The 17,605-nt window shown below is 38.6% G+C and overlaps 1 protein-coding gene across 1 annotated transcript; it reads right to left on the bottom strand.

Moving 5' to 3' along the window:
* Nucleotides 1–6,912: 6,912 nt before the first annotated feature.
* On the bottom strand, nt 6,913–17,029 carry LOC109624428 (CD81 antigen-like). The gene is made up of 8 exons (XM_020079077.2): nt 16,844–17,029; nt 15,120–15,234; nt 9,613–9,710; nt 9,396–9,470; nt 9,109–9,222; nt 8,904–9,002; nt 7,899–7,982; nt 6,913–7,744 (listed from the first exon to the last, which is right to left on the bottom strand). The coding sequence occupies exons 1-8, from the start codon at nt 16,907–16,909 to the stop codon at nt 7,679–7,681; spliced, it is 717 nt and encodes a 238-aa protein (XP_019934636.1). The 5' UTR covers nt 16,910–17,029; the 3' UTR covers nt 6,913–7,678.
* Between the last annotated feature and the right edge of the window lie 576 nt (nt 17,030–17,605).

The following is a 17,605-nucleotide window of genomic DNA, read 5'->3' as shown; positions in this document are numbered from 1 at the left end:
GTCAGGTGTGTGTGTGTGTGTGTGTGTGTGTGTGTGTGTGTGTGTGTGTGTGTGTGTGTGTGTGTGTGTGTGTGTGTGTGTGTGTGTGTGTGTGTGTGTGTGACGCACACTACTGCTGCTGGACTCATAGTGTTGTGTCTTTATATGCAGTCTATGGTAGCCACTAGTAACAGACTGATCCACATTCACTGGATAAACCTCCAGTAAACTGGTCAAAACCAAATGATGTGTAATGCTATGCTATGCCATGCTATACTATGCTGTTTTATGTTCTGTTGTGCTATGCTATCCTACGTTGTGTTGTTCTAGGTTGTGGGGGTGTTGGGTTGTATTGTATGTTTTGTAACTTATGTACCTTTATATACAATATGTACTTTGATACGTCCCCATTTTCAAAGCAGGAGTATTTTTATATTGCAGTTTTACCACTTTTAATTTAGTAAAGGACCTTCGTATTTTTACAACATCCCTTTAAGATGATGTCAACTGTTATTTGAAAAGTGCACATGAGAAACTCCACTTCACTTTTTAGATGTACTGTGTTCTGATCACAGCCACATTTCTCTTCTGTTAGGAGTGGATTCTGTGGAGTTGTTAAAAAATATCAAAAATATATTTTTCTAATAATTATGTCTGTATGATTAAAGATTCAGTGTGTAGAATTTACTGACATCTAGTGGTGAAGTTGAATGTTGCAGCTGAAAGCTAATCCCCTCCCTCACCCTCCCCTTCCAAGCATGAAGGATAAACTGTGGTAGCCTTCAGTTGTCGTAAAAAGTCAAAAGGTGTTTAGTTTGTCCAGTTTGGGCTTCTGTAAAAAAAATTGTAGTGAGGACCCACTCCAGATGTAATTATAAAGTATTTAAATATAAACAGCCCATGCTAATGTAAAGAAAAAAATGTGTACAAATATAACATACTAGTGAAAACATCACTAGGATTATTTCACATTCAGTTTCTGCCAATAGTTCCCTTTCAGCTACACACTGGATCTTTAATTCATTATACATCTGTTCTTTTTGTAAGTGCAATAACTAGCTGACGTTTTGTCCATGCGTGGAACAGCGTAATAGCTTTGTGATGTGATATTTTCCCAAGCTGGCATCAAATCAAGTTGAGTCTTGAGGATCAGTGTGACTGCAGGACTGTTACGAGGTGTGGCTCACTGGATTAAGTCAGAGACACACCTGTTTTATCTGGTTTGTTTGATTTCAGCCTAGCAACTGTGAGTCACCATGGCAACGAATACAGTGATGATATAAAGCGTGGGAGTGACACGTTACATGCTGTACAGCTGTCATATTGCTGTCTGAAGTGAAGTGCAGTGAAGTTTTGAAAAAAATCACATTTCAACAATTATGCTAATCAAACTGGTTTAAATAATTTTAAACAAATATATCATTTTGTTTTTTAGATTCTTTTCTTCCTTAGTATTTAAGAAAAAAAGAAAAACTGAAGATTAATTTATTCCTGTCTTTTCAATTAGCCAATAATTTCTCTTAATGAAAGCCTAATATTTTATTACCCTAAAGCTGATTAAAGCCAATAGATTAACAAATGAACCAGATGCAGTAAAAGCTCTATAGAGATGTAACCTCCTTCCTGAGTTCATAACAAAGACTTCATTTTACCATATTTACTTTGTATATATAATCGTATTACATGGCTATTCTTTTAATATCAATAATTGTATTACTTGACAAATATTTTATATATTGCCATGCTTTGGAAATTCGCAGCAAAAACATTTTGTACAATGTGCAATGACAAGAAAGGCATTGTATTCTATTCTATCCTATTTTGTCAGAGAATATTTGTGCATACAAATAATCACGCACAGCTTTTACACATTTCAGTAAATGCATCTATACAATTGAACTAAAACTGAATGTTCACAGTGGAAATTAATTTCCCCTCCATAACCCAAAGAGCAATGGAATGAACTAATTTGGTTTAAAAGTCTTCAAACAAAAGTTTTTTAACTTACCATAACCATTGAGTTGGTGGTGGATGCTCTTTCTCTCTCTGAAGTGTTGAACCTGCTTGAGGTGTTAGGGCGTCTGATCTGCTGAGGTATTAGACAGCATTAGACGTTACAATGTTTCTATAGCCACCACCCTGATAATTGTCATTCATCTCTTTTTGCACTGTAGGTGTACATGTGGCCACTGCCAAACAAGAGATGAGTCATCAGAGTGAGAGTGTGACATCGTGGGGTGTGTAACAGGAGAGGGGACAGTTTCTTCACCCTTCTCTACACAACTATGTCGTGTGATTCTGTGATGTTGGTTCTGATTTTTTCTTGTTAAGTCGTTGCAACATTTCATTGATGATTCACTCAGTCTGCACAGCAGATTATCAGAGCAGGTGTATTCACTGAGTTCTTAGACAGGGACGGTTACTGACTCAGAGCAGTGTGTGTCAGAGAAAGTTACTGCATGAGAGAGTGACACCCATATTCTGTCTAATGTGTCACACATGTCTGTCTTTGGGCTGCACTACAAGGCCAAAAGTATGTGGACAGTCAAACATTACAAGAACGTGAAACTGAAAAGAGCACAACACTACAGAGGGTTGTACTGTCGTTTGTGCTGCAGTCGTTTTGCAGGTGATATTGGTTTAGTATTCAGTCAACAGATGAATATTAGTTATCTAACTAATTAGCTATTTGGTAACTGGCACCAATTAGATCGTTTGTAAGCTAAAATGTCAAATATTTGTTTTTCACTTGTAACAACTTGCTGTTCTTGTCCGACGTTACCTGCTGGTGAACTGAACATATTATTTGAATTTGTTACTTTGGGTTTTAGGAAACTGCAATGAGTAATTTTTTACAATTTCTTTTGACATTTATAATTCATTGAGTTTTCATACAGATGCATAATGTGCAGATTCAAATAATTGTAAGTAGTGTTGTAATATAATAATACATTGGATCAGGGCAGAAGAAACTTTAACTTTTCCCACTTTGACTGTCCATTTAGCCTTATGTTATTTCTGTTCTTTTCCTTAATGTGCTCGGTAACAATGATAGTTATAAGGAGGTAAGAGAAATGTGGTTCCTGCTTTCTAACATTCTTAACCTGCCTCTTTCTCCACATATCCTTCCTTATTACCTGTCCGACAGCCCTGCTCATTTTTTCCTTTAAATAATGTTTCTTTTCTTTTGACCTCATTAAACACAATATGTGTAAAAATGTAAGAAAGTGGTAACCCTCCGCAACAAGGGCTTGCATATTTCATATAAATATCCATATATACATATTTTCAACTGACCATAAAGCATCATTTTAACAAATGGACTCATGTTTCATATTTGATATATAGGCTACACATGAACTAATATATGCTCCTTTTTGTAAAGTAATTCATAAACACAGATATGTAAAAATATAATCGCAAATATTTGGTGATAAAACTAGGCTAAGTATGTTTTTAAGTTTAACTGGGCCTAGAGTCTCCAGCTCACCAATCAGAACACGTAGGTGAAGAGCTCGCTGCAGAACTCATGACGAGTTGGAGACAAGATTTTAAAGTGTGACTAATGCCTAAATATGAAGAGGTGCATCACTCAAAGCAGGTGGATGTGAAGGTTTGAAGCTGGAGACTGAATCTGGATCTGATGATTTACGTGTTTGCTGAACTTAAGTGCCTAATCAAACTCGACTCCAAGATTCTCAGCCCATGTGTGAGTGATGATTGTTGATGTCAGTGTGGAACATTTCATGGGTATTAATACGCTGCTATAACAGACTGCACCAGATCTTGGTTACAGGGATTTTCCTCCTTTTAGCCTCCTGAGTATTTAGGTTGAACGCTGATGTCAGCTGATCAAACCATCATATCATCAATATCAATCAACATCATGTTTTATCAAATAAAAACAGTACAAACAAGAGCAAAAGTTAAAATCTTGGGAATAAATACACAACATAAATATTAATTTGAAGCGGATGAATCAATTCAGATACGTGGATCAACTAAAACAACTAGAGGTAAAATGAGATGAGATTATAAGCCTATGTTGCCCTGAGGATAGAAACATGTTGAGCCTTAGGTTGTTCTGTATGTTGTTCTAGGTTTAAATGCATGATGAGAAAAACTGGATTCACCAGCTCAGTTGGCCTCTGCAGTGTAATGCAATCATTTGAGTGTGTTCAGTTGGAGTTCACATTAAAAGACAGTGGTGATACAACACATCAAACTGGTGCCTTTTAAAACAAACAATTATTCAGTGATGAGATGGTTTAAGGTTTTAAAGAAATAGCTTCACCACTTATACACAAGCACAACTATTAAAACTATAGGAACTATAACCCAGACAATATTAATGATTAAAAACAGGTTTAAAAGAAAATGTGACATGAAAAAGATGCTGAGTGGGAGTGCCACACTTTCTCTGCTTGTCTCTACACGATAAAACAATAATTAATGAACCTCTCAGTGTGTTAACCTCAAAGGGTTCGGTCATGTAGGGTAAACCCTAATCAAAACTCTGATTCACATCTGCACTCAGTTATTGAAAAGACTACACTGAACTAAAACCTATCCAACAGCCGTATGAACGTCACCTTCAAATCAAATCAAATCAAATCAAATCAAATCAAATCAAAGTTTATTGTCACATGCACCAAATAACTTAGCGTCATCAGAGCAGTGAAATTCTTGTGACATGGCAGGCAACATCTACGCAGTAGACGGGAAATACAAGATAAAGGAAAAATAGTGACATATAACATTTAACATAACATTTAACATTTAACATACAACATAGTAACAACATATAACTTTTAACATATAACATAGTACAACAGTTTAAATTTGAATTTAAATCAAGGGCTAGCAGCAGTTTACAGGGTGAAGGAGTGCGGGATATTAAATTAAGTATTAAATTAAATAATATATGTGTATATGTGTTACACTTCATGAAAAAGACTGTATTGTTCAGTTTTTTAAACTCTTTAGGAAGGTGTTGATTCAGTTGCACAACTATTTTAGAGGTCGCTGAGTTTCACCGCATTGTACTGAGAGGTTGAGTTGAGGTTGAGTCTAGCATGGAAGATGAAGAAATCACCAAACAAAGGAGAAAAGGGAAAAGTCCTTGTGTGTGTGTGTGTGTGTGTGTGTGTGTGTGTGTGTGTGTGTGTGTGTGTGTGTGTGTGTGTAGTGGGGTATTTGGTTTGTTGTCTGGAAACTCACACGATCACTGTGCTGGAGTTTGATTCATCACATCTTTGTTTTCTGAACATCTGTCCAGTAAACAGGGATCATAAAATGATCCCATGTCAGGGAATGTGTCTGAGCTTGTGGGCACCGTGAACGAAACCTGGATTGTGACTTCATTAAAGAGGAGCTGATCCTGTCCTGTGATGAGGAGATAAACGTGTGCTGGGTGTGTCTGATACCGCTGTGCCAGAAATACAAGTCAGTTCAGTTTTTAATGTGTTCAGTTGAGCTGTTGGAGAAAATGATGCTGATTGGGCAAGAGAGGCAGTGATGTCACACTGCCCCCCTGTGGGGAGCTAAATACTGCAGCTTGTATTCTGTTTAAAATAAGTGAAACTGAAGGAGGTTGAAAAACATATGACACTAATACTGTACTGTACTGTGCAGATCAAGTAGCTTAAAGGGATGGTTCACTCGCCACTATGTCGATGGAGGGGTGGGTGAAGTGTTTGAGTCCACACTTTTGGAGTTTCAGGGGTAAACAGCGTCCAATACAACTGAAGTTACTGGGGATTGATTCTTCAAACGTATAAAAACAACAGAAAAACAATAACATAGAATTTCTCCTTACTGCCTGGTGGTGTCATCCAAGTGTCGGTAAGCCCCGACACTCAAATGTTCTGTAGTTTTTTTTACCTTTTAAGAATCGGTCACCACAGAACTTGTGTTTTTTCAAACAATCTCCAAGAGCCAATCAAGGTTTGTATATTCCTCTGAGGACGCTACAAGGGATCACAGGATGAAGCTGATACAGTACTTCTCAAACTTTTTCCAGCGTGCTGTAATGGAAAACTTGCATATGACCTTAGCTTGAACTCTTTATTATGTCTGATCAATGCTTGTGTGCTGTGTTCAACAATAACTCATATAGAAACACAATTGTGCTCGCATAAGAGGAACTGCCTGGCATATGTGCAGACGGACGATTCGAAACTAGACAGACACCTTTTACTGTTTTACCCTTGCCTATCCAAAGCCATGACTGTTGCTATGCACTTGGCAGATGTAACCTCAGAGTTCATGTTCTTTCTCGTTGATGATCCTCTTGTTGACCCAGATATTTGCAGTAGCAAACTTCTTTCTTGCAGAAGTAAGAGCAGACAGCTTCCTGTGTTAATCAGACTACAGGTAGCTTCAGTTTTTCATGCCATTACTCAGAAACAGTTGTCTCTTATGTTTCCTGTTTACCTGACTGTATAAAACCTTCTTCTTTCCCTATTCAGGTGTTTCCACTCTGAGCATTCATGCTGAGTGTGCAACCCTCTGCAGAGCTTTCTCTTAAATGACCTAAAGAAAACTCCGGCCTGAGAAACTCTTTATTTCACATCTCGAGATAAATTTCCACCACAGTGCCCCTCTTCAGATGCCACAAAAAGTTTTAACCTCCACCAAACAATTTTTTTATTAATGGTTAACAATGACAGGAACAATTCATAAAAGATCATATAAATTGAGTTGTAGTGAGGTAAAAGGGAAATAACAGCCTAATCATATTTATCAATTTTTCCTACATAAATCATATTAATGTAACTTGGTGACACTATATGTTTCCTTTATTCATCCATGACCCCCATGCAATGGCCCCATGTCCCCTCAGAGGTGCCCACCCCCCAGTTTGAGAAGCATTGAGCTGGTGGGACACAAATTAATCATCTTGGTAACAAATAAGAAAAAAACAAATCAATATATTGACACTCAAAATATCTTTATTTTTCAGACTTATCTCTGTTATTTGCTTCTCTTTTACAAAATACTGTGGTTTTGCCTCTTCAGGCCTCGAAACATAATCAAATGAAAAGTCAGAATTTCTTTTGAAACTCTCAAAACTTATAGACATGAAACTTATGAAAAGAAATTACTTAATCTTAATGGATCAGGAGAGAAAAGGGCTGGAAATCAATAGTACAAAGGAGGTGACATAATTTCTCAGCATTACTAAAACAGGATAAGTAACTTGTTTTGTGCTAATAAAGACAAAACACACATAGCAGAAACATAAAGCTGGTTAAAGGACATACAGGCGAGAGTGGGACAGAAGCTTAGTCCATGAAACCCTGCTAAATTATATCATAACACTAACACTGCAGCCACAGACAATCAGGGAATACATGGACTCTCCTAAGTGTTATTAACATATAAAAAGTTTATATATATACAATTTATACATCCAACAGCAAAAGTTTAATTACTTAAGAGAAACCATTCACAAACATACTGTAAATAATAAAAAAGATTCATGTGAAGTGTTGTATGATAAATAATAAAAAACATCCAACCCAGAGAAGCTAAAATAACAGCGATGATAGATGAGCAGTATCGAAATCAATTCATTGTTTCTAATCTAAAATAAAAAGAGGAGATATCCATCTAGTGTTATAATCAAAAGCAAAAGGAGCTGATGTATAATAAAAATAATCCCATTATACACTGATGCTGCTTGTTGGCTGGAGTCCTAGTACGCTCCCGGGCTGTTACGGATCCCACAGCAGAGCACCATGGTGAAGATCATCTCAAAGATCTAAACAGGAAGAACAACAGAACACTCTAATTCAATATGTCTGGAATCTAGCACCTGCGTTCTTATCGCTCTGATAAAAGCTGTGTGTCTGGAAAAGTGCAGAGAGCGTTGTCCCCGCTGCTGTGTGAAATATACGTCTTTAATGTACACTCACCATGATGACAGCGACCACCAGGGCGGCCAGACCAATCAGGTGGAGCTTCTCGGAGAACAGGTCGATCAGTTTGTGGTGACAGCTCTGCGAGGACAGAAGAGAAGATGTAGTTCACACGCTGCTGCTGTTACAAGAGGCTGAATCTCAGCTGTTCTGATCACACATTTCTGGATTATTGATGGTGTTATCACAAATGTATATGGTTATTACTTGTTGAAGTAATTTGGGTGGTGATGGTATTAAACACAACAGTAGGTGAACTGAACCCAGCAGTCATGAGTAATAAACCCTTAAAGACAATGTTGGGTTATTTTTTATGCCTCTGCTCTAGCAACAGCCATTGGCCGGAGGTATTTTGTTTTTGGGTTGTATAGGATAAGGCCCTCAAGCCCATTTTTGTGAATATGAACACCATGAGGACATTTCTTCAGATAAGGTACAAACATTCAGTCAGACACAAGGTTGACTGATTAAGTTCTCAAGGTCACAGTGACCTCACACATCATGTATTTATGCGTAGCATAATGTTGTTAAAATTATTTTAAAATTCAATAATGTAGGATGTAGAAAGCCTACACATCATCTAATAATGAACATTGTTTCTTTCTTAACAGCACTGTGGAATTAGTTTCACATCCAGCTGTGTTTGTGTAATATTAGTATTTGTAATGAGTGTGTTTAATCGCTGCAACTATTTCTAAAAGGATAAAACTGATGCTACTAAAAAAAAATTATTTTGTAAAACCTGTAATTTATGTGTCTATCTTTCTGAAGATGAAAACCAAAAGTCTCAGCTCCTGAAATATATTCAAAGTTCAGTTGGATGTTTGACGAAGCCAATTAAAATGTTTTTATAAAAGAAATCAACCAGTGTAAACACGAATTTCCAAAAAATGTGACAGTTCAGCTCGTCAGGTCCTCAGAAAGAATCTCCCTAAGTTTGAAGAGAATTGGCAAGTGCAGTTGTTTTTGATTTGTGGATTTATTAGTAGGATAAATGTTTACCTGAGATTTAAGAAAATCTTCTGGAGACTTCCTTGGACACAAGGTGCTGGACACTTGTTTGAAAAGCGGTGTGTCATCACCTTTACCACAGCAGTCGAGCTGAAGAGGAAAGAAGAAGAGGTCACTCACTTAATAAAAAAGATTATTCAAATATATTATCAAATATATTGATGTAAAAAAGTGAAGGTTTTCCATGGTGACATACCGTAGTGTGGAAAACCTCCAGGACCTTGATGGCAGCGTCTTTACTGGGAGACCCAGAGACATCTACAGCCTTGATGTATGCAGAGTCGTAGAAGTTGATCAGCTCTTTGGAGATCTGTGGACGGCAGGGAGTCAGAGACACAACAACAGGAAGGAATATAATAATCCTGAATCCTTTAATCATTCATAATCCTCGATGACAGAAATGACGGCTGGACTTAGTGTGTGTGTGTGTGTGTGTGTGTGTGTGTGTGTGTGTGTGTGTGTGTGTGTGCTTGCATCACTTACTGTATCCCTGTTCATGAAACCCCAGATTGCTGCAGCCACTTCACATGCAAACAGGATGACCAAGAAGAAGAAGAACTTGAGAAAGAGGAAAAATGAGGGTTTGAATCTGAACGTCTGTCACAGATTAAAATGATGTCATTTTAATTCAAGAGAAGAGCTCCTGCCGGATAAAGTTCACAGGTGAGAGCTGCCAAGTCAAAAGAGTAATGAGACTCACTGTGCCCAGCAGACACTGAGATTCCTGAATGGCACCGTAACATCCCAGGAAGCCAACGAGCATCATCACAGCTCCCACAGCGATCAGTATGTACACGCCTGTGAACACAGAGACAACACAAAACTGAATGGTAAGAGTTTTTAGAAGATGTGTTCTACTGTGTGCACCACTAGAGAGCAGCAGTATCTCAGCAGTGTCCGAGCAGCGTGTGCCCGCTGCACATTCATCAAACCACACATTGTTTAGAAAACAGCCTTATGTTTCTCCAGCTCTCCCTGATGGATGACACAACATTAGTGACATCTTGAACAGATCGTGAGAGAGAGAGAGAGAGCTTGAGAGAGAGAGACAGAGAGAGAGAGAGAGAGAGGTGGAGCGGGCCCCGGGCAGCTGCCAGGCCAGGAAATGCCTTCCAGACACTCCCAACCCCCCACAAACCCCCTCTGCACTGACCTCTGACCCCGAGCATTATCCTTCCCCAGGAAACAGAGGGAACCATGTGAATACACTCTCTCTCTCTCTCTCTCTCACACACACACACACGCACACACAGTTTTGTGTCATATAAAATAAAGATAAAACTTATGTATATCAAAAAAGCTCAAGTAATATATTTACTCATGAAAAACTATTTGTAGGTATCCATGGTGATGACAAAAATACAGAGTTTCACAAGAGTTTCAATTGGAGTGAGCGACAGGCTCCAGAGCTGCTCAGCCTGAAGAGCAGTGAACGCAACGCACAGAAATCTGGATTAAGTTTTATTCATCTTTAAAAAAAAGCACTGAGCGCAGTAGAAATATAAAATGTAATATATATCAGAGGAAACTGTTGTCATAAAGGTATTCATTCATAGATTATAAAAAGTATTGTAACATGCCACCAATCTGTTGTAGCCTCTTCTAAATTAATCCATTTAATGGCCTTAAAACTTCAAACTAATACAGCTGAGACAGCATAGTTTCAATAATTTTTTGATTAGTAGTAGAAGAAGAAATATTAAGGTACTTAAAAACTAAAAAACAGCAAATCTGCAAACTGCTGCATTCAAATTTTTACTCATGTTAGAGTATAAATAAATACATAATTATTATCAGAAAAAATGTGGTATTAAAGTAAAGGCATTGTATTTACTATTATATTATTCACTTACTGATAAGTGATAATAATATAGTAAAATAACCTCTAAACTGTAGTTAACTACAGTAACTTACAGAATAAATTTACTGTCTAGCACTAATTAGAAACATTTAAAAATTGGAAACCTATCGAACATATGACAAACTTGTTTCTTCTCTTTTTAACTGATGTTTTTACTTTGACTATTTTCGAGATCTCTGTAATTGCAGTCAGAATGACAACACAATTATATTACATAAACTGGTGGAGGAAATGAAGGAACACACAACAGGAAATAATAAGCAGGAGAGATAAGATAAGGCTATTTATATATATATTTATATATACATTAATATGTAGAATGTGTATGTGAGTAAATAAGAGACAGAGGACATTTGTATATCAAATAGTACTAAGTTCTTCTGGCCTTTCTGTACTTTGTGCTGATGGAGATCATGTGATTCCAGAACATTATTAAGTTCTTCAATGGACTTTGAGGTCAGCTGTTGTTTCCAGGTCTAAAGCTGAACACTGAAACTCATCAGAGTGATGACATGAGATATTAGACGTTTAGGGATCAGCTTTAATAGAATCAATGAAAATTCTCCATAAACCGCAGGTTGTTAAATTGATCTCTTGACATCAGTTATTCCCTCAAACAGTTTCTAAAGAAAGAAGTATAGTATGTTTATTCTTTGATGCTACATTTGAAAGGGAAATATACTTTTTACTGCACTAGAATTATCTAACCCTCTCAACCTCTCATATGGTTTCTTTGAAATAACCTTTTCATGCCCAAAGAGGTAAAGTTTTGTTGTTTTTCCACCTCAAATTTATCTTATGATCCCTTGCAGGGGCGGTACTTATACATAAATAAAGGATGTGAATACTTCGTCCACCGCTGCTTTTAGCAAGAAGGTCTGGGAGCAGTCTGTTTCTGGGTTTTTCTATTCTTACACACACGCCAACACAAGCCTCTAATCTAGGCTGACAGAGCGGTCTGAGACGGAAAGGTAGTAGAAACCTTGATGCTGTTGCAGGTCTCTAAAACCTCATACCCTGCCCCAAACATCACGCACAACCCTTCCTAATACTTACATCTACACCCTCTGCTCTCTCACTCTGTTTCTACTCAACTTTCTCCTCCTTTAATCCCCCCACCTCCTTCTCTCTCTTTTCTTTCAGCACTTTTTGTTGTAGTGAGAAACGGCTACCAGTGCCAGTAACCCGGCAATTCAGTGAAGCAGGCATTACTTCCACTGCCTTCCATTACTATGACAACACCCTTTAAGCTTTGAAGGCTATTGAGACTTTCAGGGCGACAGGCAATTTTATGCCACCGGGGAAGTTCATTTATTTCTTGTCTGGCTGTGTAATCTCCAGAGGGGCAAAAAGAGGGAGGTGAACAGCAGTTAAAAGCCCCACTTGGACTTCTCCTTGTGTTTCTCATCCATTATTAATAAACAAGCCAAAACAGGCGCTGTGAAGCTATGTCCACACAGCCAGAGCCTGACACCAATAAACTCAGATGAACCTGTATGTCAGTCAGGATAAAGGATCATAAAATGACTCATTAGCAGTTTTATACAATTCTGTGACATGATGGTGAAATACGCTTTTCTTTCATTCTCACCAAATGTTAGAAGAGAGGGTTCATACCACTTTAATCTCTGTACACTTAAAACGTCCACAGACTGTAATAGGACAGTACTGTATGTTTGACACATTTAAAGACATAAGTGCTAATAAGCAGTAAAAACTACTGCTGATATATGGAGGGACCATCTTGGATTTCGAAGTCGGGGGTGGTGAGGTTCCTCCGACCTTCCGAAATTCCGACCTGTGGGGGTGTTCCAGTTGCAACTTCCCACTCAGGGGTTGGAAATTCTTTGCTCTGAGGTTTAATGGAATGCATAAACTAAATAAACTAAACTTTGGTAAATAATAAGATGAAATCTGCTCAGCTCAGGAACAAATAGGGAAGCAGACATAATGTATTATTTCCTGAGCTTTAAGGTGATGGCGGGTAACTTTTATTAACTTTGTAGAGAGGCAGGACAGAGTTTACCCGGTTTACAGTCTTGAAGGTTAAGTGTGCAGGATTTAGATGAAAGGGATCCATTTGCAGAAATTGAATATTAAATAATCCTAGAGAGGTTTACACTCATGTATAATCATCTAAATTGAACGAAATGTTGTTTTCTTTATGTGTAACTTCTCCACTAGATGTCACTAGATTCTAAACACTGAACATTTAATGTTGAGCTAAGCCAAACTAAACTAAGCTAACTCTCTCTGTTGATGTTATCATATCAGGGGCAGTAATGACAGCTTTCTTATCTGAACACAATCATTAAGAACTAATTAGAGTGGCTAGAGCCCCAATGTACAGTACAAAGCTTTAGTTCGGAAAAGCTCCAGTTTTCAGGCTGGGGCTTTTGCATTAATCATACAGTGTAAAACAGCAGAAATGTCCTGTCTACTTGTGTAAGGGTTTCTGTCACAGTGTTACTGTGTCTCCTACAGAGAGCGTGCTGCACTAACCAAACCAGACTGCAGGCAACTGCCACCAGTGTTGATTTCAGGCCCTGGGTAAAAGGCAGGAGACTGCGTATTTCCAGCCTTACATAAATACCTCTTTGGTGTGCCAGCATGCTAAAAACATCCACTCTAAACTCTAATTTGAGGGGTAATGTGCAGATGTAAAAGGTTATTTGCATTATGCAAGGGCGTATGTTCAAGGGAGGGTGAAAAAAAAGATACATTCCCCTTGATCTTGTCTGGGTGGGCCTATCCGCCCTGCCTTTAAAATCACAAGTGAGCCTTTCCTCTATAAAAAGCACGAGCCTGCCATCGCTCTGTATACTTACTGAGGAGTAAGTATGGGAGAGGATCAGGATCCCAGATCTAAATTAATGGGCTCACTGGAGTTCACCACCACAACACACTGAGATGATGGACCTTTGAAAAGTTTAAAACATATCATGTATTGTAGGTTTTACTGCCAATCTCTGGACGTCTGAGAGCAGAAACATGATGATGATTTATGAGCCAAGTTCATGCAGTGAACACAGCCTGAGCTACATACTCCCGATTCTGGGATTCAGTTTAACCTTCAAGACTTTGGTAAATGTACAGAACATGCTGTGCTGCATTCACACAAAACCAAAGATTCCTGAGGACTGAATGCTTTAAAGCGACATAAGGCACATGGTGGCTTTACTTTTTCTCACAGCCCATTAGTTTGCTCAGAGCCCAAAACATCTGCCTGCAGCATCTGTTCTCTCCCTCTTGAAAGCACCTCAGGGCAGAAGCCTGGGACTTTCTAAAGTTCATCAAAGTATTTATATGATTTAGAGATCATAAGCTGCGTGTTGCAGAATGACAACTGGGGTGCAGACGCCGGCTGTGCCGCTCTTCAGTCATGCTGAGGATTTACGTACGTCCTGTTTCCTGTTCTTTTCTTAAGGGTCACTCCGCTCTTACTATTTCTGGATGTCCCAGCAGATTCTGAAAGACAGGTATTTCTGTGAGTTAGCTCACTTCCAGAGCTAACTGTGAGTTTCCTGTCATGTGTGGAACAAAGTATAAACACTGAGGAAGTGTCTTTTTAGAGGTGGACAACTTAACAAGAACATGTATACACGACCTAAATAAGGTCGTGTTAGTTACGGTGCTCCATTCAGACATTAATGTAATTTATCTTTGTTGCTTACGCCAAGGAGGTTATGTTTCCACCCCTTGTTGATCTGTATGTCTGCTTGTTTGTAAGCAAGATTAGGCAAAAACTAGAGGAGGGATTTCTAAGAAACTTGGTGGAAGGATGAGGTATGAGTCAGGGAAGAACCCTTTAATGTTTTAGATCGGGGGGCAAATCCAGGACTTTTTCTCATCACTTTCTTTACCATTGTGAGTTTTAAAAATATTTGTACAGATTTCCCATGGATAAATTAATGAATATTGATGAAAAAAATCTGCATATTTAGGTGACTGATATCTTGAATTTAATAGGACTGTTGGGCCTTGACGGAGGAATGCACTCTAGAGTGCCACTCTAGTTGAGACTGTGACAGTGAGGAGGTGATTCACTTTCATGGCATGCGTCCAAGGTTCATTGTATTGTTGTAGTTGACTGTATTGTAAAGTTACTGCCCTCAGTGCGGTGACCGTGAAATTTGCTTTTAATAGCATTCCTAGTCATGCAATGATTAAAATATCCCCCTATTGTTTTTGAGACCAATTTAAGATCCATATCACATAGTGATAATGAGAAAATTATTTTTTTAAATGACCGACTCAGAGAGGCATTATTTACATCAGCTGCTGCAGGAGGAAAGAATCAGTTTTAGTGTGATTGGGAGTCTCTAATGTTAAAGGTGTATACTCACTGATATAGAAAGTGCTCGGTGCCTGGTGGCCCTCAAACTGCAGTATGAGGAGGTTGCTGGTTTGACTGTCATGGCGGAGCCACAGGGCCACTCCTAAGATCACACCTCCGGCCAGCTGTTCAAAAGAGAAAAAGGTTTGAATTATTCTCTCTCAAGTGTTTTTACTTTGATTAAACCTTGAGGAGGATCAGAGCTTTTAAATGTTTGATATTCAAAAGAGATGTTATCATGAATATAAAAAAAACTGTAGTTATCAATATTTAAGATTTTTTTTAATGACCCATCACATTGTCTTGACATCTCCGGCACAGTTTAGAACTTGACTCTGCAAAGATCTAATCAGTTTCCACACCTTCCTGCTAATATTTCTTGACCTGTGTCCTCAGAGCTGCCGCGAGGCAAAGAACTGTCCTCTGCATGAGAGGATATCCTGACACCTCAGTGACCTACGGCACGGTGTCCTCGCAGCATTGTTTCAAGCCAACTCAACAACTGTGTTTTTCAACTTTATCTCCCTGGATCTCTACTGCGTTCTATATCTAATAAAACACAAATATCATAATGAAAGTGACAGATCATAAATACTGAAGAATCACACCTACTTGCTGATGCTCTTCTCTTTAGGCCAATGTTTATATTAAGATATTTGCACATTTATGACTGAAACCCATTGTTCTCCAAGATACAGGAAACTGGATTCTCGACATGAAAAATAACAAAAAACGAGGAAGAGAAGGCTCCAGGTTTTCACAATGATAGGCGCAGCAACAAAACCAACAGAGGAAACACTCCATCAAGTGCAGAGGTCGCAGGATATGGTGACTCTGTGCTTACTTAAAAAAAAGGGCGATGACTGTTATGTACAGACCAACCAAACGACAATTCACAAACAAGTGAATCAGTCCTGATTGTGTGCAAGGCCACGACATAAAGTAGAAGACACATCTGCAGGAAGTCTGCTGTGATGTAATGAAGCATAAAAAGTCAGACAGCTGCATGAGGCAAGTGAACTATGCAGCAGCAAGTCCTCTTTTAATGAAATAACCTTCCAGAAAAATAAAATGCACCAGAGGAGAGCTCAGTTTTCATGGGAAAAAGAGCAATAAATGATGAAGTGACTGCACCACCGAACAAGGTGTTTGCTTAACTCTTGTAGCCTGGTACTACAGTGCTGTTACCAGGTAAGAACAAAAGAAATCTCAGAAGGCAAACATCTTCCCCTCCCCCAGATGTTTAAACGCTCCCTTTATGTGTTTTTAATTTGGGGGGACCCAAACTCGTCTAAAACAGCAAGAAACCCCCCAGAGCTCAGCTACATTTTCAGATTTCTCTCCAACAACATGTGCAGGCCTCAGACTTTTCTGTTTAGTGTAGTAAATTGATTCAATGAAATGATGTGAGGCAGAAGCTGTGCTGGGCTGCTCCCTTCTCTTCTGCTCAACCATGCATTTAAGAAATACTGTTGATGAAGGGTAAGAGCAATTTTAACTCTGGCCTGGACAAGGTGACGTGTCTTCTGCACTGATGATGCTCTCCTCTCTAACATAGAACCGCATCTCCTCCAGGACTGACCATCAATTAATCTAAAGCCTTGAGCTTAACAGATGTGGACATGAACAGCTGTTAGGCAAGTCACAGAGAGAACGTTTTAGGAAAACAGAGGAAGCCACAAAAGGATAAAACAAATCAATAGCTACTTAAGAATTAAAATGTCTTCAACTCACCCAGAAAATAAAATTAAAAAAGAATAACATGTATTTAATGCATTTCGTGCAGCCGGCCACAGCCATGTTGCCAGTGTGTTTATCAGCTCCTCCTGTTTTTGGACAAAAAAAACAGTGTGTGAGTCCAGTCCACGGTCCGGTAACAGGCACGTCTCTGCCACAGGACTCAGGTTTATTCAGGCTTCAACACTGGAAACTCCTCCTTTATAATCCAGAGTGAAAACCGAGACGAGGGGGACTGCCCACAGGACAGGAGGAGAGAGAGGGAGACGACAAGATCTGCATCAGCAAGAAGGGAAGGAAGAAAGAATATATAGACTATGTAAAAAATATTATAAATGAAAATAAACATGACTGTGTTACAACCTCATGGTGCAGCTCTACATGTATGATAATGGCTCATCTGTTGTTCTTCAGTGTTTCATTAGGAATGTATTAAATTAACCATAGAAGTGTTAATGTAAAAGCATTCTTTTTTATCTGCACCAAATCTGCACTTGTTCCTTTAGTTTATGGCTTGAATGTCAGTTTCTACTCTACTTGTATTGTTTTTGAAATCACAGGATAATTAACAAACTTAATCAAACACATTACTGGACCCCAAAGTTGTTTTTGGTTATTTTGCTGTGAACAATGGCGCCCTCTGCTGTCACGTTAAACACAGGCAGGGAACTTATTGGCTAATTATTACACAGTGAGTTGCACAACAAATTAAATTCTCTCAGCCCTTTTTAATTTAACTTTCACATGTGTTGTGTGTCT

The sequence above is a fragment of the Paralichthys olivaceus genome, chromosome 7, assembly GCF_024713975.1.
Source record: "Paralichthys olivaceus isolate ysfri-2021 chromosome 7, ASM2471397v2, whole genome shotgun sequence".
Taxonomy (NCBI): Eukaryota; Metazoa; Chordata; class Actinopteri; order Pleuronectiformes; family Paralichthyidae; genus Paralichthys; species Paralichthys olivaceus.
Note: the sequence above shows the minus strand (reverse complement) of the source record. Positions and strands in the feature narration are given on the sequence as shown.

Coding starts and splice junctions, on each gene's coding strand:
- LOC109624428 (XM_020079077.2), bottom strand. CDS start 16,909: ATGGCTGTGGCCGGCTGCACGAAATGCATTAAATACATGTTATTCTTT. Junction 15,235..16,843: donor TTTTTAATTTTATTTTCTGG/GTGAGTTGAAGA, acceptor TCTTTTGAACAG/CTGGCCGGAGGTGTGATCTT. Junction 9,003..9,108: donor TGGAGGTTTTCCACACTACG/GTATGTCACCAT, acceptor TTTCCTCTTCAG/CTCGACTGCTGTGGTAAAGG.